The sequence below is a fragment of the Nelumbo nucifera genome, chromosome 7, assembly GCF_055504915.1.
Source record: "Nelumbo nucifera cultivar China Antique chromosome 7, China Antique-T2T, whole genome shotgun sequence".
NCBI classification, from domain to species: domain Eukaryota; kingdom Viridiplantae; phylum Streptophyta; class Magnoliopsida; order Proteales; family Nelumbonaceae; genus Nelumbo; species Nelumbo nucifera.
In genome coordinates this window covers 17,152,641-17,178,711 of record NC_142655.1, presented here as the reverse complement: position 1 = coordinate 17,178,711, position 26,071 = coordinate 17,152,641, and the positions used below count along the sequence as shown (strand labels likewise).

At 37.3% G+C, this 26,071-nt stretch overlaps 1 protein-coding gene across 4 annotated transcripts in view; it reads left to right on the top strand.

Annotated features, from left to right (window-relative positions):
- Positions 1-26,071, top strand: part of LOC104607842 (ARM repeat superfamily protein) — a 117,141-nt gene that overhangs the window by 26,458 nt on the left and 64,612 nt on the right. For all 4 annotated transcript variants that reach the window (XR_016078622.1, XM_010273590.3, XM_010273589.3 and 1 more), the window contains 7 exons: positions 2,754-2,818; positions 4,432-4,516; positions 5,096-5,174; positions 5,316-5,424; positions 7,679-7,738; positions 7,961-8,079; positions 25,651-26,032. Coding sequence is in view for 3 of the 4 variants with exons in the window: in XM_010273590.3 (XP_010271892.1) it covers positions 2,754-2,818; positions 4,432-4,516; positions 5,096-5,174; positions 5,316-5,424; positions 7,679-7,738; positions 7,961-8,079; positions 25,651-26,032 (899 nt within the window). In the remaining variant the exon portion in view is untranslated. The remainder of the gene's footprint in view (positions 1-2,753; positions 2,819-4,431; positions 4,517-5,095; positions 5,175-5,315; positions 5,425-7,678; positions 7,739-7,960; positions 8,080-25,650; positions 26,033-26,071) is intronic.

Below are 26,071 nucleotides of genomic sequence, written 5' to 3'. Positions count from 1 at the left end.
AAGTGTCTATTTTTGCGCTTAGCAACCCCATTCTGTTGAGGGGTACTAGCACAAGATGACTGATGTAGCATGCCAGCATCTTCCATGAACAGGTTCAAGGATCTTTCAAAATATTCAGCAGCATTGTCGGAATGGAATTGCTTAATCTTCTTGTCAAATTGAGTTTCAATCATTTTACAAAATGCCATGGTTATCCGTGGCACTTCATCACGCCATTTTAACAAGTAGATCCATATGCATCGTGAGTAGTGATCAATAAAACTAATAAAGTAACAAAAGCCATCCACAGAAACAAGGGGTGAAGGGCCCCAAACATCAGAATGGACCAAATCAAAAGGAACTTGAATTTCATTACTAAAAATTGGATAGAGTTCTACATTATTTTGACAACTGACACACTTCACAAACTAAACTTTGACTCGAAATACCCTTGAATAATTCAGGAAACAACCCTTGCAAAGATAAAAAAGGTAAATGACCTAGCCTAGCATGCCACAAGTGTAACCTAGCTATTGACTCCTCATTATTCTGACTACCGGTAACAGATGATTGTAAGGCCGAACTTATGTCTGCATCAAAATAGTAGAGACCTCCACACTCATGACTGCTCCTAATCGTTCTCTTCGTCAATCTGTCCTGAAAGACACAATGAGTAGGAAAGAAAGTTACGCTACAGTTTAAATTCATGGTAAGCTTCGAAACAAATAAGAGATTGGAAGTAAGATTTGGAACATGTAGAACAAATTTAAGAGAGGTTCTTGCTTAGGTCAACCCCCCCCCCCCCTTCCCAGAGATGGTGGAGAGGGAACCGTCATCAACTCTCATCTTATCTTGGCCAGACATCAATTGGTAAGAAGAAAATAAAGAGGACATGTGTGTGATGTGGTCAGTTGCACCGGAATCAATAATCCAAGAAGTAGAGTCTATAGAACTAGTTGTGCTATAAGCAAAGATAATACCTGATCTGGCAAGAGAAGTGGAAGCAAGGGAATTAGTCCTTAGACGGGTTAGGGCCCGGCTAAGGACCTCTACCTCATCAGCAGTGAGACCCAAGGACCCGGATGTGGAGGAATTAGCAGTCTGTCCCATGGGAGAAGATGCAACTATAGATGTGTTCTTCGAGTTATCACCACTGTGACTAGTAACATGGTTCCCAATTGCTGTTTGATTTTTCTGGGGCTTTTTGTCTTTCCTTAACACAGCTGGTTTCAGATGAGGATAAAGAACCCAATAAGTCTCTTTTACATGCCTTTCAGCATCACAATGAGACTTTCCTTATTTGTCATCTATAGGAGTTACTCTTAATTCTCCATAATATATTTATCTCTAGTTCTATTCTTCTATGTTTTCCACTCATCCATCTTGATATGCATCTTTACCACACAATTTTTTTGGACATGTTGCTTCTCGACTGCCTAGCACTTTGCTCTATATAACATTTACTGCTTTATAGCTGTCTCATAAAAACTTCCCTCTAACGACTGGTTTTCTTTGATCACATTATTCTAAGAATGAACTCTATTTCATCCACCCTACTCTAACTCAATGTATAACATCCTTTTCAATCTTTTTCTTGTTATGCATAACCAGACCAAGGTAACAGGAATGGTCTCTGAGGTATCTCTTGTTCTCTAGTTGTAATTGTTTCCAGATTCTCTTTCCTGGTATTCCTACAATTTTCATTGCTTATATACGTACTCCTGCTTATTTTTTTGATACAAGCATCACTTAGAGGCATGAGATGCAACCTCTTCCGAAATTGAAAAGAAAGTGCAGATTATAACTGAGCCCAAAATAATTGTTCCCTTGAGACCCCTTGCTTAGATAATATTTCAGCCATTGCATTTAGCTGACCTCCCAACTCAATGAATGCTCAGTCATATTCCTTGTCAGCCATTTATATTTCTTAATTTCATCCCTATAGCACCAAGCTACAGACTCCAGATCCTTCAGTTGTACTCCTGCTTATTTTAAAACCTCTTGATTTTAGGGCATCTCTCTATGTTTCTAATTTTGCATTCAATCCTAGATTTGTTAATCAAATGATCAATACTATGTCATCATTGAATATCCTCCTTTACATGCTTGGTCAGTTCATCCATGACTAGTGCAAACAAATACGGGGTAAGGGCTTACACTTGGTCATGGCCCATTGTACAATGCCAGTTAGGCACCATATTTATATTCTCAGGTTAAATTATCCACTTTGGGCGCCTATCTATTTCAAAATAGACCGTATTATCTCCCTAGAGAGACTATCAAACACTTTCTCTATTGTCAATGATTAGCATGTGAAGGCCTGTGGTAATTGAAAAATATAGAATTTGTCCATGTGTTTAAACACCAAACGTTGCACCATAATACATATTCTTAGGTTAATTTATCCATTTGGGACTCCTGCCTATTTCAAATTACACCATATTATCTCCCTTGAGAGACTATCATAACTTTCTCTAATGTCGATGAATAGTGTGTATATATTTTTTCTTTTCCCAAGATATCTTTAGCAATGCCTAAGTAAAAAGGTGTGCAATCATAGATTTGGATGCAGAGGGACCTTTTAGTTTTTTTTTTTTTTTTCCTTTGCACCTTCCTTTTCTAATCATGGTTTCACATCTAGCAACTTATTTTTTAGTTACTATTTTCAGGCAATACCCATAAGTGCCTCTTATGTGAATTTTGTATGAACTAGCTGACTGACTTGCCGTGTTCTTGTTTTTTCTTTTCTTTTCCCAAAACTTGAAATATGATAGGAATTGGGACCACTTCAAGGTTGAAGCAGTTGGGAATGGAATTCACTGTCTGGGTATTTAAACATGTAAGTACTTTGGCTTAGGAGGAACCTGTTTCCTTTGTACGCATACACACACATTCCCTCTGTTTGTTTGCAGTGTGAATTTCATTTGCACTAGTTTAAATGCAGGGAAGTGCAAAAGCTGAGTGTAAATTCTGGTTTTCTTTTGCTTCAAATTTGTTGCTGTCATGTTTGTTGCAAGAAGTAAAATGATGTGGTCCCCACTTTATAAATTGAGATAGGAGGAAGGCTATATTTTTGGGATGAGAAGGGTGGGAAGCAACTGAGCTGGTCCCTACTTTATATGAGGGTGAATCAAGATTCAAGATAGGGGGAAGGTGGTGCAAATTTTGCACAAGTTTTTTGATGTAAAATTTGCACTTCCAGTGAGTGCAAATGAGACAAAAAGTGAAAGTTTTGCACAGGTAGGAGAACAAATCATAGTAACAAACAAAGAGGTGTGACTGGATGCAAAATTCGTATCTGGTTCAGATTTGCACTGCAAACAAACAGAGCATAAGGCTCAGTTTGCAGTGTGTATTTTATTTGCACTGGTGTAAATGCATGGGAGTATACAGAGGCTGAGTGTAAATTCTGATTTACTTTTGTTTCAGATTTAATTTGTTTTATTTATTTTGAGAAGTAAAATGATGTGGTACTCACTTTATATGAAAGGGAATGGAGGTAGGAAGGAATTATTTTTTTTGGGGAATGAGGTAAGAAGCAAGATGTTGTGTTACCCACTTTATAATTTTATATGAGAAGGAATTGATGTAGGTGGAAGGTGGTGCAAATTTTGCATCAGTTTTTGGGAGGCAAACATTGCACTGCCATTGAGTGCAAATGAGACGGTACAAATTTTGAATCAGGTAAGAATGCAAATCATGGTTACATACAAAAAGATGCAAAATTGATCTGGGTGCACCTGTTCAGATTTGCATGCAAGCAAACAAGCCTAAGGCTCAGTTTGGAAGGACTGCATATACAAATATGTACAATGCAAGCACATATAAAATAATACAAAATACAAGGTTTTGCACTCTACAAATTTGTATTTGTACTCTTTCCAAACTGAGCCTAAAGATTTCGTGTGGTCAGTGTGAAGCATACCACCTTTTGTGAGTAATATCACCGGAAATTACAAATTTGAATTATCAGCATGTCTGTGTTTAATTATTACAAGCCTCCAAAGTTATAATTCATTTTCATTTAAATGCCAAATAATGAAATGCTCCAAATGTATGTTTCTTTCTATATGCTTCAGTCTATGTGTATCTATTTTCCATGATGTCTGTTGACTGCCTGTATGTGGGCTGGGTCAGGCTTCTGGGTAGAGCTATAAATGATAACCCCTATTATTGCTGTTAATTGCCAGAAAGATGTTCGTTCATGACTAGCATTGTTTTGTTGGAATTTAAATGGCATACACCAAAGATACATTACATGGTTAATTGCCAGGAAGACATTTTCCTGGCTAGCATAGAAAGATGTTTACTAATATATTCTTATTCTTTTTTATAATCCCACGTTTTAATATATGGTTTCTGCCTTTCTGGACCATACTTGCAATGGGTGCCACCCATGAGCAGTGTATTCTTTTTCCTAAATACTTATCTCTTGTGGTTTATTTACTGCAGGCAGTATTGGATCAACTGAAGGTTATGGGCCCTGTTATATTGAGCGGTATTTTGAGGTCACTTGATAGTTCAAGTGCAGAATCAGGTCCAAATTATTTTAAGCAGTTAATGTTTCCTTAGCATTTGAATTTCTTTTGAGGGAGAAGATAAAGTATAGTATCATCAAGTGAAAGCCAAAAAGCATGTGCAACTAGTTGCTGCACCTAGGGATTATACAATAGATGCCCATGCAGCCCTATACCCAAACCTGCTTTACAAAAAGATTTTCATGTAAAAAAAAGGAACTGTAACTTATATGTTTAAACATTTTGTTCATGGCAAGTGAAGAAAACAATTTTCCCAAAATTCTATGAAACACTGAGTCTATAGTGTTGCTTTTGTTCCTGAAGATCCTTACATTTCTCTCCTGCCAGATGCACCAAAAAAACTGCTGCAGGTGCAACATTCAAGGCCAATTTTCCTTAGCATTTGATTTTCTTATGCATTTGATTGTTTTCAGCACCAAGTCCACATTATTTTATGCAGTTAATCTTCCTTACATTTGATTTTCTTTCATTCCTGATTGTGTTCTTGTTTATATCAAATTCATGCAGAAGCTTCTATTTATTATAGGTTGGGTCCTGAGAATATTACCTAATTAGGATATATCTCTACATTTGTACAGATGCAACTTCTAGGGATATTAAAACTTTTGCCTTTCAAGCAATTGGTTTGCTTGCACAGCGGATTCCCCAACTTTTCAGGCATTCTTTCTTACCTATGTTTTATTATGTTACCTTAGCTCCCTATGATTTGATCAACATAATCTGAAGGTCTTGGTCTCTCTGCTTCTCCCCTCTGTCTGTCTCTCTCAAACACTTTGTGTGCTTATGTGTCTTTTTCAGAGACAAGATTGATATGGCTGTTAGACTTTTTGATTCTTTGAGAGTGGAGGATCAGTTGTTACGTCTTACCATTCAAGAAGCAACCACTTCACTTGCTATAGCTTACAAGGTATCTCTTCTCTGGTTTTCTTTTTCCTTCTTCATTTTTGGCCAAAAGTTTACAAGATCGTAGATTTTAGAAAAGAAAGATAATACACACACAATAATGTGGAGGGAGAGGTGAAATTGCATGGAAAAAGAGACCGTGGAAGAAGGATAATCCCAAAAGACTGCTATAACCTGAATCTCGCAGAACATAAACTGAAAATTATTGGTTTTTTTTTTTTTTTTTTTGAAAAGCGGTAAAAATGATTGTATTGAAATAACTATAAGAGGGTGAGTATTATATACAAAAGGTGCCTATATATGCACAGGAGCATATAAACTGAAAAATTATTTGTTAGGGACTTAGCATCGTTCTTAGGATTCTCACAAATATTGAAATTTTTCTATGTGAGACCCTCTTATATTCTCTTGTGAGAAAGTAACTGAAATGTATGCTAGTAAGTGCTGACTGATATGCACATGGAAGGATGTACAACAATGTATTGCAAAGGGAAAACAAGTTGGGATCCTTTCCTTAAAGAAAATGAATCCCTTAACAGGCAAAGAGCTGTTATTGCACACACAACAGAAGAGAAGACAATGATCCGCCACTAGAACCCACTGAGTGATTCTTGAGATGTCATCCTCAGTCTCAACAACGTCATTAATGTACACTATCAACATATTCATCCGGCCATCAACTCTTCTTATGAATAAAGTGTGATCAACTTGAGATTGGGAGAATCCAGCCTTCAAGGCAACATTTCTAAATCTGTCAAACGAGGCTCTAATTGATTGCTTGAGTCCATGCAGAGACTTCTTTAGACGGAAAACTTTCCCTTTATGGTTAGGGAAGCTCACTCTTGGAGGTAGGTTCATATATATATATATATATATATATTTCTTCTTCTAGATCCCCATACATCCATTTGATATAGAGGCCAATAGTAGTGGGCAAGGAGACATACACAAGTAGAAGTCATTTTAGCCACAAGAGCAAATGTCTCCAGATAATCAATGCCATAGGTCTGAGTATACCCTTTGGCCATTAACCATGCCTTATATCTCTCAATTGAACCATCTGCCTTATGTTTAACAATATACATCCACTTGTACCCAATGGGAATCTTGTCCTTGGGAAGAAGAACAATCTCCCAAGTCTAGTTCTTTATGAGGGTCTCCATCTATTAGTTCATAGCTTCCTTCCAGTGAGGGGATTGCGTTGCCTTTGTAACACTACAAAGAATGGAAATAGAAGATATGGTAGAATTATAGGTAAAATAGGAGGGTGACAAAGTGTTATAAGAAACATAGTAATGGGATAACTGGTGCATTTCCTCTTTCCCTTATAGATGGCAATAAGGAGATCAAGGTTAGGATTCATGGCATCAGGTTTAGTAATAGAAGAACTAGGGGACTCAAGATGAAGCAGAGATGCAAGTTTAAGATTACCTGAGCCCGAGTGTTTAGATTGTGATGGACATTCAGTTTCAAGAGTCACCCTCTTTGCCTGATGAAGAACTATTGCCATAACTAAGGCAGATACATAGACATAGGAGGAGGAGGTGAAAGGTAACTTTCTTATACACATGCCCTTCCAAAATGAGGACCAAAACATCTATAGCCATTTTGAACAAGAGAATAACCAAGGAAAAAACATTAGATGGACTTAGGATCAAATTTATGCCTAGAGGGACTCATATCATGAAAAAAGTAGACATACCCAAAAATATTTGTTGGCTAAGTATAAAAGATTTTTTTTTAGTTGGAACAGCAATAAAAAAATAATAATCAAATATCCATTCTGCTTTGAAAAGCTTTACCAACAATGCTACCCCTTTATAATGGGGAAGAGTCGATTACAATAGCATTCTACAAGGAAAAAGTAAGTTGACTTGCAATAAGAAACTTAAACCAACTTCAAAAAAGAACTAAAACTTATTTGGGCTTCTAAGGGATGTACTGCATCAACTTGCCACTATCTCGATTCTATTTATGTTTGTGGTGCTGGTTCTTTGGAAAATTCTGATCAAGGTTGAAGGCATATGAATGGATTAAAAAGCTGAGCCAAAATTCAATCTTTCGGTTTCTTTAAATTCTGGATGAACCTTTAACCGATCCAAAATTAGGGATCCAATACCAGTGCACGGTCCTCTATAATTACACTCTTTTGTGGCTTGTAGCTTTTTTGAATTGATCATCTCCTTTTCAGTGATAATTTCCTTCTTGGTTTTTTGTGGATCCTTGTGTCTTTGTATGATTGTTGTTCCTTGAAATAGGGAGCTCCATCAAATGTGTTAGAAGATCTGGAGTCACTTCTGCTGAAGAATTCCCAAGTTGTAAGAACCTCTTGCATATATATTTTTTTTTATTTTCATTTGTTTGGAATCCTGATTTGGATTTTGTACTTGTTATTCTTCTATTATTTTGTGGTCTTTTTGGTGCTATTTTTATGAGGTCTAAAAACAATGACCTGTGACATTACTTTCATAAAATGAACATTGTTTTCATTGAAAACTTCATGCTCTTTAATGGGCTTTTATTGTCTCTGTAATGACAAGGAACAAAGTGAAGTGCGTTTCTGTGCTGTGAGGTGGGCAACATCTTTATTTGAACTACAGCATTGTCCAAGTCGTTACATTTGCATGCTTCGGGCAGCTGATTCAAAGCTGGATATAAGGTAACTCTAGTTCCCTTTGTGGTGTATTCCAAAATTAAGTTCTTTTTTCCTAGTTCCCTTAGTGTTCTTTATTATTTGAGTATTCAATTCTTAAGGTGTATGAAGTATGGGGTTAGTTTAGGAGTAAAAATTATGATAAGGGACTTTAATGGAATGTCGGCCCCATTGGGAGTTTTACTGTTATTTTGGATAACTTTAATATTATATAAAGAGTCTCTTTCATTAGAGGGGGACAGATTGGTGTTTGGTGTTGTTAAATCACCGATGTCTACTCTTGTTTCTTCTTTCTTTTTAATTGTCCATGACAAGATTGCATTAGACCAACAGGAAGATGACTTTGACACTAATGAAGATATTGATAGTGTTCAAATCTGTTAGTCAACTTTGGATCTATTAATCAAGTTCCTCCTGTGTCTTGGAAATCTGTTCTTCTGTAGTTCATCATTCATTGTTCATGGTATCATTCAATTAGTTCTTGTTTGTTATTTGAGATTTTAGGATTTTAGTCAGTCTTGTTAGCTTCTTTTTGGTGAAAAAGTCTTATTTTTTGATCTCCCTATTTTTAATATTAGTCTATTCTCTTGTGGTTCTTGTCTTCATATTTAATTTTGCTATAAACAGTAAGCCTTGATTTTACTATAAATGATATTTATGAGAATTACTATAAATACTGATCAGAGAAATTATAATGGTAGTAATTACAGGAATTACTACAAATGGTACATCCAAAATGAGTTGAACAATGATACCAGAAAAAACTTATAACTAATCAACCAATATCATAAAATGGTTTCCAGATCCAATGACACACGTTTTATTTGATTTTGTGAAAAAATTGAGTGAGCACTTCCTATTTCTCCCCTTCTCTATTAACCCTAATAGGATGTTCTCCCATATTTCACACCAGTGTTATTAACTTTTGAAAGGCACTGGAGGTGTATGCCTGGAGGGTCACCTCTATGTGAGGTGCTTAGAAAATGCATGGAGGTACACTGTATAGGCATAGAGATGCTTTTATATTTTTTTACCTTTCAAACTAGTTTTTTAATAAAGATGTTAAGTTAAAGTGGGGGAACCATTTTATTGTATTCCTTTATATATTAACATAATACTGGGGGTGAAAACCCTCCAAATTTGTTTATTGTAGTATTTCAATAAAATGTTATAAATAGAAATGGGGTACCATAGTTCTGATTTGTTTTAATGTGTTACATTCATAGGAATATGAGATGACATACTTGTTTACAATTAATTTTGCACAATTTATGTTAATTGTTAATTCTAAAATTTTGATTTGCAACTTTGCAAGTGATATATTATTGATGGCTGATGAGATAATGAATATATAATTAGAACTTGCAAATATGAGCTATTTTCTCATAAATTTTCCTATTTTTATGGAATATTTACTATATTTTTTATTTATCATATCTTTATTTTAGTTATTTATTAACTAAATAAATTCATCCCTCCATATTTTAAGATTTTTGATGATCAAAAGTTGATACTTTAGAGAACAATGGATCCTTCTGGTGGTGGTTTTACCAGAATATAGATTCTTATCTCGTTTCTAGTTGCAATAGGTTTCTATTGGCTTCATGAGATGATGCAAATATGGAAACAAAGAAATGGAGGACAAGTGGTCAGTTGGCAAGTTGCTAAATGCACTACTGACCAGTAAAGACAAGACTATTTAACCAGTCAAACCTTGGTTGACTTGGCTGACATTTGGTGTTTGTATACTTATAATGCCTAAATATTCATCTTAATTCGACAACTGGGAGTTCCCCAACTAAGGCTTCAAATGACTGATTTTTGGGTTCTTTAGGTCATGGTCAAAGTCAAAGTCAACTGGTTGACCTGTGGATCCCATTGGCATTTGTAGTAATTTCCATAATTACTAATTATAGTTAATTTCCTAATTACTATTTATAGTGAAATCACATTTTACTATTTTTAATAATTTCTGGTTCTTTATATGAAGTTAGTTTTAGTAGAATTAGAAAGTGATAAAAGTGTTGTAGTTTGAAAAGGAAGTTTCTATTTCTTTTGATGTCTGAATACAAGTAGGAGTCAGAATAAAAGTACAAGTGCAAATTTGTTGATTTTTGGTTTATAAAAGAGCATTAGAAGTTCTTGTAGAGAGCATCATATACTATTCTATTCTATTGTTTTTCCTTATAAGGAGTGAATAAAGAGTTTTTTTTTTTTTTTTTTTTATATATATATATTTCTACCATAACCAACAGCTATAGTAGAAGTTATTCTTGTTTCCCCTTCTATTTTATCTTCTTTATTTGCTTGCCAATACTTTTGCCTGAAGCTATTGTTGATTATTAGAAATTTCCTGCTTGATAAGGTGAGTCTGTAGATTTGAACCTTGTTATTGTAAATGGTATGAGAGAAGAGAAGATGAGAGAGATGGTTTATATTAGCACTAGAAATACCTAAGTTACAAAGTAGTCCTCACTCCTCAATGAAGAAGACATTGTATCAAAATCATTTATTATAACTATTCTTCCCAAAATACCCCCTTGGTCCCTTTCTTTATGATAGTATGGTTTGAACACACTAACACTCCCTCAAGCTAGCACCAGTTAGCATGCCTGAAATTAACATTGTCATCTTGGTAGTAATCAAAGTTCATAATATTAGTATCAAGTATTGTATTAGTAAGGTTGGGTACGGATACAAATACATATATGCTTTGGGAAGACATGGAATGCTAAGATATATTAGGGAAATTCCTATAAATCCCACAAATACATTATTAACACCAAATATAAGGTTCAAATAAATATGAATAAGGTACAAATACATAATAAATGCACACTTTAATAGTTTATACAAAGAGATACATTATAATTGTTAGTATCAGGAGTCTAGAACATGTAGATATCATACAACAACCTTACTAATAATACATCAAACAATGCTCGAGCTTTCAATTCACTGAAATAAATTATTTTAGAATCATGAATATCATTTAAGAAGTATAATTAAATTATTTTGTATTTTTGATTTTTCTTTTTTTTTTTTGGAAAAATGCATAAGTCTAATAATGATCACAAAACTAACCGCAAATCTCCATATTTTTGCAATTGGAATCGCAAAATACATATCAATTGAACATGAATGATTTTCTACAAAAAAGAGAACATGGATGATTAAATAAAAAAATAAAATTAGAAAGGAAAAAGCTTCATCCTTGGAGACATGCAAAGGGAGGGAGTGACTAGTTGAGAGAGTAAGTAGAGAAGGATGTATATTTGGAGTTAGGGGTCATGGATGTCATGGATAGAAGAAATAAAGTACAGAAGGAAATGAACTGCAAAGATGGAGGCAATAACAGTTTCATGAATCAGATTTAACTAAAGGATAACAATACAAAGGAAGAGGGTGAAGTGAGATCAATAGGAACCCGGGAGGAAAACCTTGTGTAATGGCCTAATGATGCCAATACCGAGAGAATGATTGGAAGAGTTCACATCCAAGAGAAAAATGAGGTGATAGGAGAGGTAACTGTAATGAAACCATAGAGAGTCTTCAGGCTAAATTGAACTCTTAAGTCTTCAGGCTAATAGATTAATGTAATGGGGAGTTCTGAAGAGCTCAAGAAGGCCATTACTTTAGGGAACCATGGAAGGCAGCTTCGTGGAGGCAGGGAGGTGGAGAAGAAAGCTGAAGGTTGAAGCTAAGGATCTCTGGTTTGAGGAAGTTGGAGTCCAAGGCAAGCTGATTTTAAAGATAAGGGAAGGATGAAGAGCTATGGTTTTCGTGACTGGGGCAGAAATAGTGGAATGGTTTAGGAAATTTGTGGAAGAAGCAGGTTTAAAAAGCAAGCAAAGCATTAAGCAAGAGGTTGGAATAGAGGAAGGTTAGACTTATATAGTCGAAAGCAGGAAGAATACTGTTAGTGTTCGGTCTGCCTGTTAGACTGATAACAGTCAAGAAAGAGAGAGAGAAGGGAGAAGGAGAGAAAGAGAGAAAGGAGAAGAGAAGAAGAGAAACAAGGAGAAAAGATTCTGGTTCGAATGAGAGAAAAAGTTCACTCTCCCATTCGGCCAGATGTATTTTATATTACTAAAATAATGTGGAAAAGTCACATATGCCCCTACTTAAGTTAGGGACATTAAATCTAACATAAACTTACACATCAGCACCTAAACACAAGCACAAAGACAAAATTACCCCTACATACTTGACACTAACACTCCCCCTCAAGCTGGAGAGTCTATATCATATAATCCCAGTTTGTTACATGTGTAGTCCACTCTCCCCCGACTCAACCCTTTAGTAAACAAATCTACCCACTGGTTTCCTGTGTTGACACATGCTGTGTCTATCACTCCACTCAGCACCTACTCTCTAACAAGGTGACAGTCAACCTCTATGTGTTTGGTTCTCTCATGAAACATCGGATTAGAGTAAATGTGAACTGCAGCCTGATTGTCACAGTAGAGCTTCATTGGAGTATCAATAGTGTATCCCATCTCCTGTAGAAGGTTCCTTAGCCACACTAATTCACAAGTAGTATGTGCCATAGCTTTATATTCTGCCTCTGCATTGCTTCTTGCCACAATTGTCTACTTCTTTCTTTTCCATGTCACCAGATTACCCCCAAGAAAAGTGCAATAGCCTGTGGTAGATCGCCTATCAGATACAGAACCGACCCAATCGGCATCAGTATATCACCATGCAAGAAGGCATTCTTGATATCAAGCTGATAGAGGGGCCAATCATACATCGCAACAAGAGAAATCACAACACGGATTGAACCAATCTTAGCAACCGAGGAGAAAGTCTCTGTGTAATCAATACCATAGGTTTGGGAATACTCTTTGGCAACCAATATAGCTTTCAGCCACTCTACACTACCATCAGGTAAGTACTTAACCGTATAAACCCACTTACAGCCAACAACCTGCTTACTAAGAGGAAAAGTGGTGAGTTCCCATGTATGATTATGAGCCAGAGCTGTGAGTTCTTCCATCGCACGACACTATCTTGGAGAGGTAAGGGCTTCCTGGACATCCTTAGGTATAACAACAAAGGATAACAAAGAGATAAGCTGGCGATGGGAAGTGGAAAGGTGAGTCAATGAAACATAATTAGATGTCAGATGAAGGGTACAACTGCGTTTACCTTTCCGCAAGGCAATGGGAAGATCAAGATTAGATACTGGGGTCGGGGTTGGTGTGGTAATAGCTGCAAGATCTGTCGACGATGATGAAGCTGGAGGAGGTGCCGGTACATGTGGGCGTTGTGTATACACGTGATGGAATAGGTGGTGGCACCGGAGGCAAAGACTTGGTCACTGCGAGAGCAAGAGGAATAGAGTCCACAACTGGAAGAGGAAGGGGAGGAGGTGATGAGGAGGAAGAAACATCGCCGGACCCCAAGAAGAATGGAGTAGACTCAAAGAAAGTAACATCAACACATACAAAGGAACGTCGAGAGCTAGGGCGATAACACTTATACCCTTTTTGAGTCTGGGAATAGCCAAGGAAGATGCACTTAATAGACCGTGCATCTAACTTGTACATTCTTGCCTCAGATTATGAACAAAACAAACACATCCATAAACTCGAGGAGAGAGAGGAAACGAAGACAAGGTAGGAAACAATGTGGTGAATGGGGAATGATCATCAAGGATAGACGTGGGCATCCGGTTAACCAAGAAGTAGGAAGTAAGCACTGCATCATTCCAAAACGATTTGAGAACATTCATGTGATGCATGAGGGACCGAGCTGTTTCCAAGAGGTGACGTTTCTTTCTCTCAGCCACCCCGTTGGATAATGCCATGTTGGTCTAGGTAGTCTTGAAATGATGAAGAGAGATATTCACAGCCATTATCAAAACGAAAAATTTTAATGTGAACACCAAATTGGTTGCGAATATCAGCATAAAACTTTTGGAAAATGGTAAATAATTCACTTCTTTCTTTCATTAAATAGAGCCATGCCATCATTGAATAATCATCAACAAAAATGACAATATTTATATCCATTGTATGACATCACTTTGTAAGGACCCCAAACATCTGAATGAACCAAAGAAAAATGACTCAATACATGATTATCAACTCTAGGACTAAAGGGAACATGATGATGTTTCCCCAACTGACACGACTCACAATCCAAAACAGAAAGATGACTCAATAAAGGAACCAAAGACTTCAAAAGTTTTAGTGAAGGATGACCAAATCGACAGTGCCACTGGAGAGGAGAGAGGGACGATTGTTGAGCTGTTGACGTACTTCCACCACCATCAAGATAATACAATCCACCAGTTTCATGCCCTCCACCAATCTTCATCCCTGTCTTGAGATCATGAAAAACACACGAAGAGGGGTAAAAGGTAATGGAGCAATTAAGAGACTTGGTCAACTTACTAACAGACATAAGATTAAAAGGAAATTTAGGGACATACAAAATTGAGGATAGGGATATATGGTTCAGGTCAACATTACCAACACCACAAATGGAGGATGTGGAACCATTAGCAAGGGTAACAAATTGTGATGTTGAGCAATGAGAGAGGGAAGAAAACACACCTGGAGTTCCAGTCATGTGATCGGAGGCTCCAAAATCAATGATCCAGGGATGGGGTGTGGATGCCAGGCAAGCCATACCTGAGTGTGCGAGAGTGGCCGTGTTCTGCTGAGATGTGGCCCGTACTAACCTCTTGTACTCAGCACGGGGAATACTCATCATCTCCTTCCCAGCAACATCTGTGGATGTAGGAGGTACCTGATCGGCTAAATGGCTATCCTGTCTGAAGCTATTGTCACTGGTCACGGCATGATTGGCCCAAGTTGAAGGTGGACCATGCAAGTCATAGCAATAATTGATGGTATGTCCATCCATACCACATTGTGTACACCTCCTTGGACCCGAACTACATCCTCTGCCACGGGCTCTCCCTGAATCTTGACCTCCAGTACGACCACCACCACGGTTATATGTAGGTCTACTACCACCACTCCGGCCATATGCCGGTCCACTACTACCACTACGGCCAGACTGAGCTCCCCGAGCTCCACCTCTAACACCACGACCTCTGGATACTGGTAGGGCTGATCTATCGGAAATATTAGCTGACCCTCCTGAGTATCTGAGCCCGCACTGGTTCATATTCAGATTTCAGCCCCACGAAAACCGAGTCACATCAAGTTGTTCTCTCTGTTGTTGCTGAATTTTGACATCAGAAGTGAGGGGGTGATAAACATTTAATTCATTACGAATGTTTCTCATACTAGCATAGTACTCCTCAAGACTGATTACCCTGTTGTAGATTAAAGTATTCCTGGTACAACTGGTATACTCTGGTTGTGTTGTCTTGACCCGAATACAGCTTCTTAGCATGGTCCCACACTTCTTTGGCAGTATCAAGGAACATGAAATTTACACTAATCTTGGGTTCCATACTATTCCATAACCATGTGATGATTTGTGCATCTGCCTGCTCCCAATCATCATACTCAGGAGAATCGGTGAAAGGTTTTTCATCCCTTATGTGCTTCACTTTCTTCTTTGCCTTAAGAAAGACTTCTACAGATTTGGCCCAAGGTACATAATTCTCTCCATTTAACTTAATGGAAGTCATTTGAACATTTAGGTAGTCAGTAGGGACCATCACACTAGTCTTGCTATCACTGTTGTCTCCCATTGCTGAATTCTGATATTGCTGAATTTGGCAAACTGCACACTAGATCACACTACACTTTGATTTGAACACTTACTACTGCTGCAAATTGTACTCTTTACACCACAGACCCAACTCCATGACTGCCTGAAACTTCCCAACACTGTTTGAGGAACACCCCCCCTTCGAATCACACTGAAGGGTGCACAAACCCTAGCACACTACAATCTTAAATCCCACCATACAGTCTGAAATAGATTTCTCATTTGATTCACACAAAAAAAGAGCATAAAACCTCTTACCTGATCACCGAAAATGAAACCACAAGACACCCACTGCACCACACGAATCAGCCCTCTTCTCTTCATCGATTAGGGGAGGGCTTCTTAGAAACTGCAGCAACCGACCACAAACACCACAACTGGAGGCATAGAAACCTCAAAGGGAAGAGGGCGATCACTCCTTTTCAGCCCTGTCCCTTATCTCTAGCTGGTGGTGAAGAAAATAAGAGAAAACCCTAGGCTGGGTGCGCAGATAACAGAATTCTGGGCAGATCCAATTTGCTCAGTTTAGCTCTGATACCATGTTAGTGTTCGGTCTGCCTGTTAGACTGATAACAGTCAAGGAAGAGAGAGAGAAGGGAGAAGGAGAGAAAGAGAGAAAGGAGAAGAGCAAAAGAGAAACAAGGAGAAAAGATTCTGGTTCGAATGAGAGAAAAAGTTCACTCTCCCATTCGACCAGATGTATTTTATGTTACTAAATAATGTGGAAAAGTGACATATGCCCCTACTTAAGTTAGGGACATTAAATCTAACATAAACTTACACATCAGCACCTAAACACAAGCACAAAGACAAAATTACCCCTACATACTCGACACTAACAAATACAAAGGGATGTTATCTAACTCTGGCTGTGTTCTTTGGAAAAGGAAAGAAACAGATGGCTTACTTCCCGGCAGGAAGGAAGAGCCAAGGATGGAAGGATGTTAGCATGTTGCTTGGTGAGTTTCTGGGTCGGGGAGGAATAGCTATGAAGAAGAGTTCAGTAAGGGAGGAGGAGACAAACCAGATTAGTTTGACTGGAAACTTGGATAAGGAGCCCGTTTTTATAGCGAAAGCCAACGGACAATGTAGACTGTCGGATTACTCGAGGAAGGAAGAATGGGAGAGTAATTTTATAATCCAGGGAGGTTTAGAGGTTACGGATTGGAGGAAAGTTGCAGATCTATTGACTTCAAATCTAAAGTTGAAAATGAGTTCATTATAACCCCCTTTGATAAATGCAAAGCCTTAGTGGATTTTCGAGAGAACAAAGTAGACCTCTTGGCTGTTAAGTTTCAGTTTGAGTTAGGAGCTGTTAAAATATTCAGATGGAATCCCCTCTCAATTACTAAGGATTACTTTGTTGTAGATGGGGTATTGGTGTGCATAATAGGGCTGCCTTTTCATCTCTAGAGGCAAGAAGTAGCAGAATCCATTGCTTTGATGTGCACATAATAGGTTTGCCTTTTCAAAACTCTCTTTCAGCATCTGGTTGAACTTAATAAACACCAAATCATTTAATTTGATCCAAGAGATTCCTTTTTTTAGTATGAATCTGTGGATTCATAAAATAGCATTGAATTACTAAAAAATTTGAAATTTAAATGAAAAATATAAATATGAGATAAATTATTACACAAGTAAATTTATTAAAGACATACATGCTCAAACACACACCGTTTCCGCTCGCAACCAGATGCATTGCATGTTAAACTAAGAATTTAGATAGCAATTCTTTTTGTAGATTTGGAGCTGAAGCCCCAAATGCTGTCCACCAATCAGCTGAAAAATATAAATATTAACTAAATTAGCAAATTGACTAAATAAAAATAGCAATTATTAAAATAACTAAACACAAATATTAATTGACTATATATGAATATTTACTCGATGCTTTTATCTTTCTCTACCAAATAGCCATGTTATTACCAAAAATCCCTTCTGCATTCTTATACCTTGATAATTCATCAGTGATTGTATTCAGCTTGTTCTTATCACTTTCAAACATCTGGACCCATCTCCTATCGATAATCTCACAAATTTATGAGATCTTTTCCCTTTTATCATCAAATGCCTTCTGAATTGCTTCCTTTGCTCTATCAACAGCCTCATAGATGTAACCCATAGCCAGCTTGTTTTCACGATCTACCAAGCATAAGACACGAACAAGAGGGCTTGTTTTCACGATCTACCAACCCTTCTACCCTTCGCTTCCTTTGCCCACATGCTATCACTCCACTCAATAGAATTGAACATCACCCTCAAGTTCCTCTTTTGCTTAAAAATGCTTTGTAATGTAAGATAGGAAGTGGCAAAGCGGGTTTTGGCCAGCCTAATCAATTCCCTTTGACTTGTACACATTCTCATTAAGTTCAATAGGCCCGGATGGTTGTATATGTATCCCGTTAGTGCTATAGCCCTCTCAATAGTCCTCTTGACAATAGGTAACTTGCCAATGTCTTCCAGAATGAGATCCATACAATGGGCAGCACACGGTGTTCAAGTCAGATGAGGATACTTAGCCATCAAATATTTTCCTAATAACACAAAAATAATAATTTGAGAAACAAGACAATAAAAGCTAAGTTGTAAAGAAAACAAACAAGTTAGAAAATTTACCTGCGAAAACATAGTTTGAAGCATTATCGGTAATCACTTGAGTGACATTCTTTTCACCAATCCTCTCAATCTTCTCAAGTAAATTAAACAACTTCTCAGTTGGTTTTATATCACCCGATGTATCTATGCTTTCTATGAACATCATCCTAGCATGGTTATGGACCAAAAAATTGATTAGGGTTTTATCTTTTCTGTCAGTCCATCCATCAGACATTAGAGAACACCCCCACATTTCCTATGTCTCCTTATAATGCTTTAATAATGTCTTCGTGTAATCAACCTCCTTTTTCAAGAAAGGAACCCTCGCTTCATAATAGCTTGGGATCTTTAATCCAGGCCCAAATTGCCCAATTGCTTCCACTATAGCTTCAAAGCTTTTCAAGCGAATGGTATTTAAGGGAATACCCGCTTGATATAACCACCTAACAATACATATACAAACTTGTTCCCTCCCCTCTTTATTATATGTTTCACTGGTGGTGGTTTGTTTAATTCTTTTTTATTCCCTTCTCATCTCTACAACTTGTTTTGGACTAGGTGTTGCCAAAAACTTATCCATAGGCCCTTTTTGTCTTTTAATGGGTGGCTTGGAACTTGATCCAGCGAATGTAAAAAGCCTAGGACATGAATTAGAACTACCACCAACACCATGAACTTGTACATCATCATCTTCTTCAATTTCAATCATATTCTCACGATCATCTAAATCAGGGATCCTCTTCTTTTCTTCCATCATCATGTTCTCTTTTACCGTTCTTTTCTTTTGCATATATGCCAAAATTTCTTCCCTAACTTCTTTAGGGCACTTGGTACATCTTTTAAAATTCCTCCTACCATCAACAATGTGCTCTTTTGCCCTATAGATTCCTCCATTAGTAACTTTTCCACAGAATTTTCAAGTGACTAAGTTTGTATTATTAGGGTCTTGTAGAGAGCAATACTTCCATGCTGGATCTCTCTTACTAATTTTATGAGAAGTATTGCCTTCGTCCATATCTAGTTGTACAAAAAAAAAGAGGAAAACTAAATTAATATTTAATAATCAATCAAAATAAAAATATAGAATGAAACAAAAACAAATCAACTAACATAGCTAACCAAGGAAATAAAAATCAGTAATGCCTAATGCTTGATTTCTTTCTTTCATTTTTATTGAAGGTTCAATACTTCAATCTGTATTCTGTAACCAAAAGTTTGGAAAATAATATGCAACAAAAGTACAAAACTGAACTGAACTGAAACAGAAGTTCAGACATATTTGAAAGTTCATTCGAAGGTACTCCATAGTCCATCCACTTCTGGAACAGAGATGGGAGCCCTGTTTTCGTGTAAAAGAGAATGGAAAAAAAGAGAAGAAGAGAAAGAGGAAGAAGAAGAAGAAGAAAGTGTGGGAAGAAAGAAATAAAGAAAAAATTGAAAAAAAAAAAGAATCTGAACCCTCGTTGCCATATAAAAGAAGTTGATTGTTTGTCTAACTTGCTTTGCCTCCTTGATAAGGTGTGGTTGGATCCCTCATTTCCATATAAAAGAATCTGGACCCCTAACCCCAAAGGGTTCTTTTCTTATGGTTCCTTTTTAAAGTCACTTTGCAACACCTCTCAACAGGCCTTCCCTGCTAAAGAAGTCTGGTTTAGGCTGGTCCCCCCTAAGGTAATGGCTTTTTGATGGAAAGTGTGCCATGGGAAAGTTAACACCTTGGATAACTTACAAAAGAGAAGACCCTGTCTCTGTATCTCTCCAAACTGGTGCACTCTTTGCAGATCTCACAGTGAGGACTGTTATCATTTATTTCTTTCTTGTGATGTCACTGCAGACCTTTGGGTTTGGCTTTTCTCCTTATTTGGGTGCAGGTGGGAGATGCCATCAAAAATAAACTTTCTATTCAACCTGTCTACCTTCTCTTGGCCCCAGAAAAGAGGAAGAAGTATGTGGAGGTGTGCAAGAGCAGGTTTGATTTGGACAGTTTGGGAAGAAAGGAATAATAGAATATTCCACGAGAAGGAAAGGAGCAACCAGGCCTTGAAGGATTGCATCATGAATAGAGGAATACACTGGTTAAAGTCTATGGAACTGTTTCATCCTTTCTTTAATGATTTATGGAGGAATTGGACAGCAGTAGCAAGCTGCTCATCCTTAACGGGTAGGGTTTTCACAAACTGGGCCCCCCTCCACAAGGTTTTTGAAACTGAACTTTGATGAGAGCATCCAGGGCAACCCAGGGCCCTCTGGTTTGGGAGGAGTTCTGAGAAATGAGAATGGAGAGGTCATTCTTCTCTACTCTGGCCCTTTGGGAGTTGGGAATTCTGTTAGAGCAGAATTGTTAGCTGCCATACAAGGAGCTCTTCTTGCAAAAGATTTGGGAGTGGAGCTGTTGCTGATTGAAGGGGATTCTAAGATAGTACTGGGGTGGCTAAATAGTTCAGAGGTCGCTTTGATCTACAAGAATGAGCTCAAGAGATATAAATGGCTGACAAGAAACATGACTGTTATAATACAGTGGGTGGGGAGATCAGCGAATGCCCTTGTGGATACTTTGGTAAAATAAGGGGCAGTTAGGGATACACTGTTTTGGGCTAAATTGTAATCTTATAGTAGCAAGCATGTGTTCTTTGCTTTAGGTTTTTTAGTTCATTTTTGTGGGTTCTATGTCTTGGAGAGGCGGCAACTCACGCCTCCCCAAGGGTCTGTGATCTCCTCTTGATTTTAATGAAATGTGATTTATTATTTATCAAAAATAAAATAAAATAAAATTATTTATCAAAAAATAAAATAAAATAACCTCCTCATTATTATTATGTTTTTTTTTCTCTCTTTCGTCTTGCAGGTTTGGAGTGAAGAAATAATTGCAAATTTTCTTTGGACAAACAATATAATGATTAAGTTCTGAAAAAAAAATGGAGATTCCACCAACTGGTGCATTGTATCTATGCATATCCACCAATACATTGCTATATGGTTGATATAGTATCGACATGGGTGGAATTTCTACAAGTGTGCTCAATCCACCCATGCCATGTGCCCACCCCTTTGGATACGGATATGATACACCCTGTATTAAGCGTATTGTGTCAATATTTTGAATCTTAGGCGTGTTTGGTTGCAGTACAATTTTATTTGCACTAGTACAAATGCATGTGAGTGCAAATGAAAAAGAATGCAAATTCTGGTTTAATTTTGTTTTGGGTTTTGCTTTATTCTACTTCAGGTCTTATTTTACTTCATTTGTACTGCAGTCAAACAAAATAATTTAAATTTTGGAATAAAAATAAATCATAATTTGCACCTAAATCATTTGCACTACCATGGTTTAGCGTCAGTGTAAATAAATTAGAATTGCAACCAAACACAACCTTAGTAGTAATTCTAAGTATAGTGGAAACCAGCTTTAACACCACATAAATAAGGATCCAATATGCTTGAAAACTCTTACGGTAGCATGGTATTCATAGTGGCTCATGACTCAACCAAGACACAACCAACATGGTACACATGGCAGCTCACTACTCCTACCATTGACACTATAAATTATCAAGTTCACCTTTCTACAGATTCACCAACAATGACAAATGTTTTCTTTCGTTCTTTTATTGTCTCCTTTCCTCTTTTTTCTCATATTACTTACAACAGATAGTATTAGAGCCTATGATCACATATCAAGTTGAAATTATGGAAAGGTTTACCTAGAGCAGAGTGAGAGTCATTATTAGAAAGGGGTATTTGGAGTAAAGTGATTACTTTCATGGAAAGGGCTACCTGGAACAAAGTGAAAGCCGCTAGAGGGAAAGGGTTACTTGCTACTCGAGTGAGAGCCATTGTGGAAGGGGATACTTATTGCTAGAATGAGAGCAATTGCGAAAAGGGCTACCTGTTACTGGAGTGAGAAGCACTAAGGAAAGGGCTAGCAGCTGCTAGAGTGAGAGCTTCCTAGAGTAAGAGTCATAGAAATGGTTGTTGAAGTGTGCTGGTATGTTACTGCCTAAAGTTTAAGGTGCTTGGACTGACACATGCCAATAGTCTTAATGCTTTTGGTGTATTTGTCATGCATGTAGGCCCCGTTCGTTTACCGCTAAGTTGGGGTGGGAAAGTTGGTCAATGGGAAAGTTGTCAACTTTCCCATGTTCTTTTGCAAATACGTGTGGGGCCCACAAAAAATAAAGATTCCCCTGGGTAAGTTAAAGGCCATTTACTTGGGAAAATCTTACCCACCTTAGAGGTGGGTAAGTTTACTTTCCCATCGTGGGGGATTTGTTTCAATCAAAAGTACCCTTGTGTTAACAAGCTTTTAGGGCAAATATTAGCTTCTTTCACAAACCTCCTGTTCAGGAAGAACATCCATCGCTTTTAAGGCAAATACTAACAAGCTTTTAGGGCGAATAAAGGCCTCCTAAAAACATATATTATCTTTTTTTTTTCTTTTTTTGTTTTAACATAGCAAGTTCTACTTAATGATTTGACAGGATGAACCTCTAGTTTGTTTTTAATTGAGATCTTTCTATGATTAGTGGTATTAAGAAAACCTCCAAAAAGGGTAATGTTGGCAATAGTGATTGGTTTGTGATTGATTGGGTTCCTTTTGATATGGCATGGACCTATTACACAGGTTTATAAAACAAAACCTCCAAAAAAAATTCATTTAGGCCAAAAGGGTAATGTTGGCAATAGTGTAATATATGGGCCTCTTACCCAGGAAAGTTGGTGAGACAAAAGAACATGGGTAAGTTGGAGTGCTTCATTTACCTGGGTAAATTTCAACAAAAAGAACATGGGTAAATAAACTTACCTGGGTAAATTTTACCTGGGAAACACTTACCTGGGTAAGTGAATTTACCCAGGTAAGTAAGATAGTGGTAAACGAACAAGGCCCTAGTAATAAACCTTAATGGACAAGGGGAATGGTTCTTGGGTTTGAGAACACTAGATTTGGTTGAAAATCCTTGGTGATGCATGTTTCTAAGTCATTTGAGTGCTTCTGGCATCAACATTTATTGTGGTTCGTACAATCTTAGTTACATACTTGCAGTACTATAGCATTTGGTCAAGGGGGTGGGTTTGCCTTGTTTAAGGGTAGTTTATTTTTAGTCATTGCATTATTTAATATTCTGAAGTCTCTACTGGAGTGCTCCTCACATTATCATATTCATTGTTTGATCTTTGTTAAGTTGTCAGTATACTTCAATGACTGGGAATGTCAGGGAGGATGACTTGATGATTGATCATGTCTTGGGTAAGTGATATGGGCCTCTATGAGTGTTGTGTTGTCTTTCTTAAGAGTTCTGAGCCACTATGAATACCATTTAATTAGTTAAGAAATTTTCTTGCCATGGGTAAGAGTGAAGTGTTGGTGTTGGTGCAATCTGGTTGATTGGATCCTTGGCGTGGTGTAAGAGCTAGTTTTTCCCATGCTAGAATCTTCAAGTTGCCTTGTTAAAGAGATATTCTGGAGTATTGCACCAAGATTATATTGCTTCCTTTTAGGCAAGCTATCTAGTGATAGCTTCAGGGGGATTATTGGAATATTCAGTTTGTAAGCTGTATAAGGAAGGAATTATTTAGGAAAAACTATATTCAGAGACTTAAGTGTAATATCAGCCCCATTTGTCGGTTTTCTTATAAAGAGCTGTCATTAGAGAGAGAAAATTAGTGTGTGGTATTGACATATTGTTAGAGCAATGATCTCTATTTTTCTCTCTTATTTCTTGTTTTTCATTATTGACGACAAGATTTACGGGAAAAGTGTTTTTGTAATAACTAAGCATAAAATGATAAAAGATTAAAATTGAGTAGAAAAACTATCAACCCATGGAGATTGTGAATCTGAAGGGAACTGATTGAAGAAGGGTGCATTTTTTGGTAGTAAATAGAAAATTTATTAAAAAGGAAAAAGAATAAACATACAATCTTTGGTAGTGGGGCATGACTTTTTATTGAAAACAAACATTGCTACTCTGTTTTCTCTTCAGCACATCAATTCCACAAAAAACCAAGGAAAACAAGGCATTAAACAAATAAAACACATTCCTGCCCCTTCCCCTACCAATTTTGTAGTCCCAACAGCTAAAAACACACACTCCAACATATAGAAAAAATCATCCGCATCAAAGACCTAAGACTCCTTTGATATGTATCCAACCCAGTCATCTTAGCGTGCATACCTTACATTCAAACATACTGCACCCTTTGACCTTCCAATCTCCCCCTAATCCCTCAAATACTTCCATCTCTATTCCCTCTACTATGATATAATAACATTCACTATGGTTTCAAGGAAAAGCCATTTGAACCTTCTCTTCTAATTCCTTGAATCCTTTCCTGGCTTTATCATCTTTACTTAAGAAGAACAGCTCCAATTTCTTACCCACTTTTTTGCCCACTTGAACCATATCATCAATTAAAACAAAATATTCTTCTGATTTCACCTCAATATCCTTCAAAACCATACCATCTATATCTTCTAAAGAATCTTGAACTGAACCATTTGAAAGAAGGGTGCTTTGTATAGGTGTAGAAGGTAGTTATCTCACTTCAATGATTTGGAAAGGTCTTATTTAATGGTGGAGCCTGAGTGTTTTGCAGATGGACTAGTTTTGCTTCACTGATGTCTGGTTGGGCAATTCTTACAGGCGAATCTAGAGTCTGGAATTGTGGGAAGTTGGGTCTCTGCCTGTTGGAGTCATTCATCAAGTCCCGTGGTGAGAGAGTTTGATGTAGGGCTCTTCATTGTCATGTAGTCCTTTTGGAAAGTCCTTATAGATTCATTCTACTCCTTTGAAGATGAGATTTGGGGAACTTTGAATTTTTGCTAAATCAGCCAACCAGTTGGTCAAATTTTTTGGTATGCCATTGGCCATTGCTTGCATGATGCATCTTTCATTGCTATTGGGGAGATTAAATGGCCTCATTCGATGTTGATCCCAAACCATTAACGAGGAGATGATTGAGTCTTTCGAACTATTGGTCAAAGGGAGCGATTTTTATAGGATACAGTATACAGACTTGCTAGATTTGGAAGCCAACTGATATCTACACCCTTGTGGTAAACATGTAGAGCTTACAAGTTGGTTCACTTGAAACCTAATCTTTTCTCAATATTTGGTTGTTTTTATTTTCCCTGTTTTATACAAATTTAACTTTTATGAGGTAATCTTAGTTGGGAATGCTGCATTATTTCTCTGTCTCTCTCTCTGTATATGCGTGTCTGCATGCTTGCTTGCATACATGTTTTGTGTTCTGTGAAACATACATTAACCTTATTCTTTGCAGGGAAATGGCACTTGAAGGTCTTTTTCCCATGAAGGATCAACATGAAAACATAAGCAAGAATTCTGACCTTAAGTATCCTAAGCTTAAAGACATGCTAGCTTATATTTGCAAGCAGAAGCCTGAATTGTTACAGTCCAGTGAAATGAGGGAAGAAAAACTTCTTTTTCCTTCAAAGATGTATGTCTCTATGATCAAGTTTTTGTTGATGTGTTTTGAGGCAAGCTTGGAGCAAGATAATTCTACAAGCGCAACATCTGAGTGGCAGTTTTCAGTAGAATTGCTGTGTTCAGTGCTAGAACACGCTATGGCATATGAAGGCTCTGCTGAGCTGCATGCTACTGCCTCCAAGGGATTGATTGATATTGGATCTTATGTGCCAAAGGTTAATTTGCTACTTATTTTGTATTTCTTTAATTTTTTT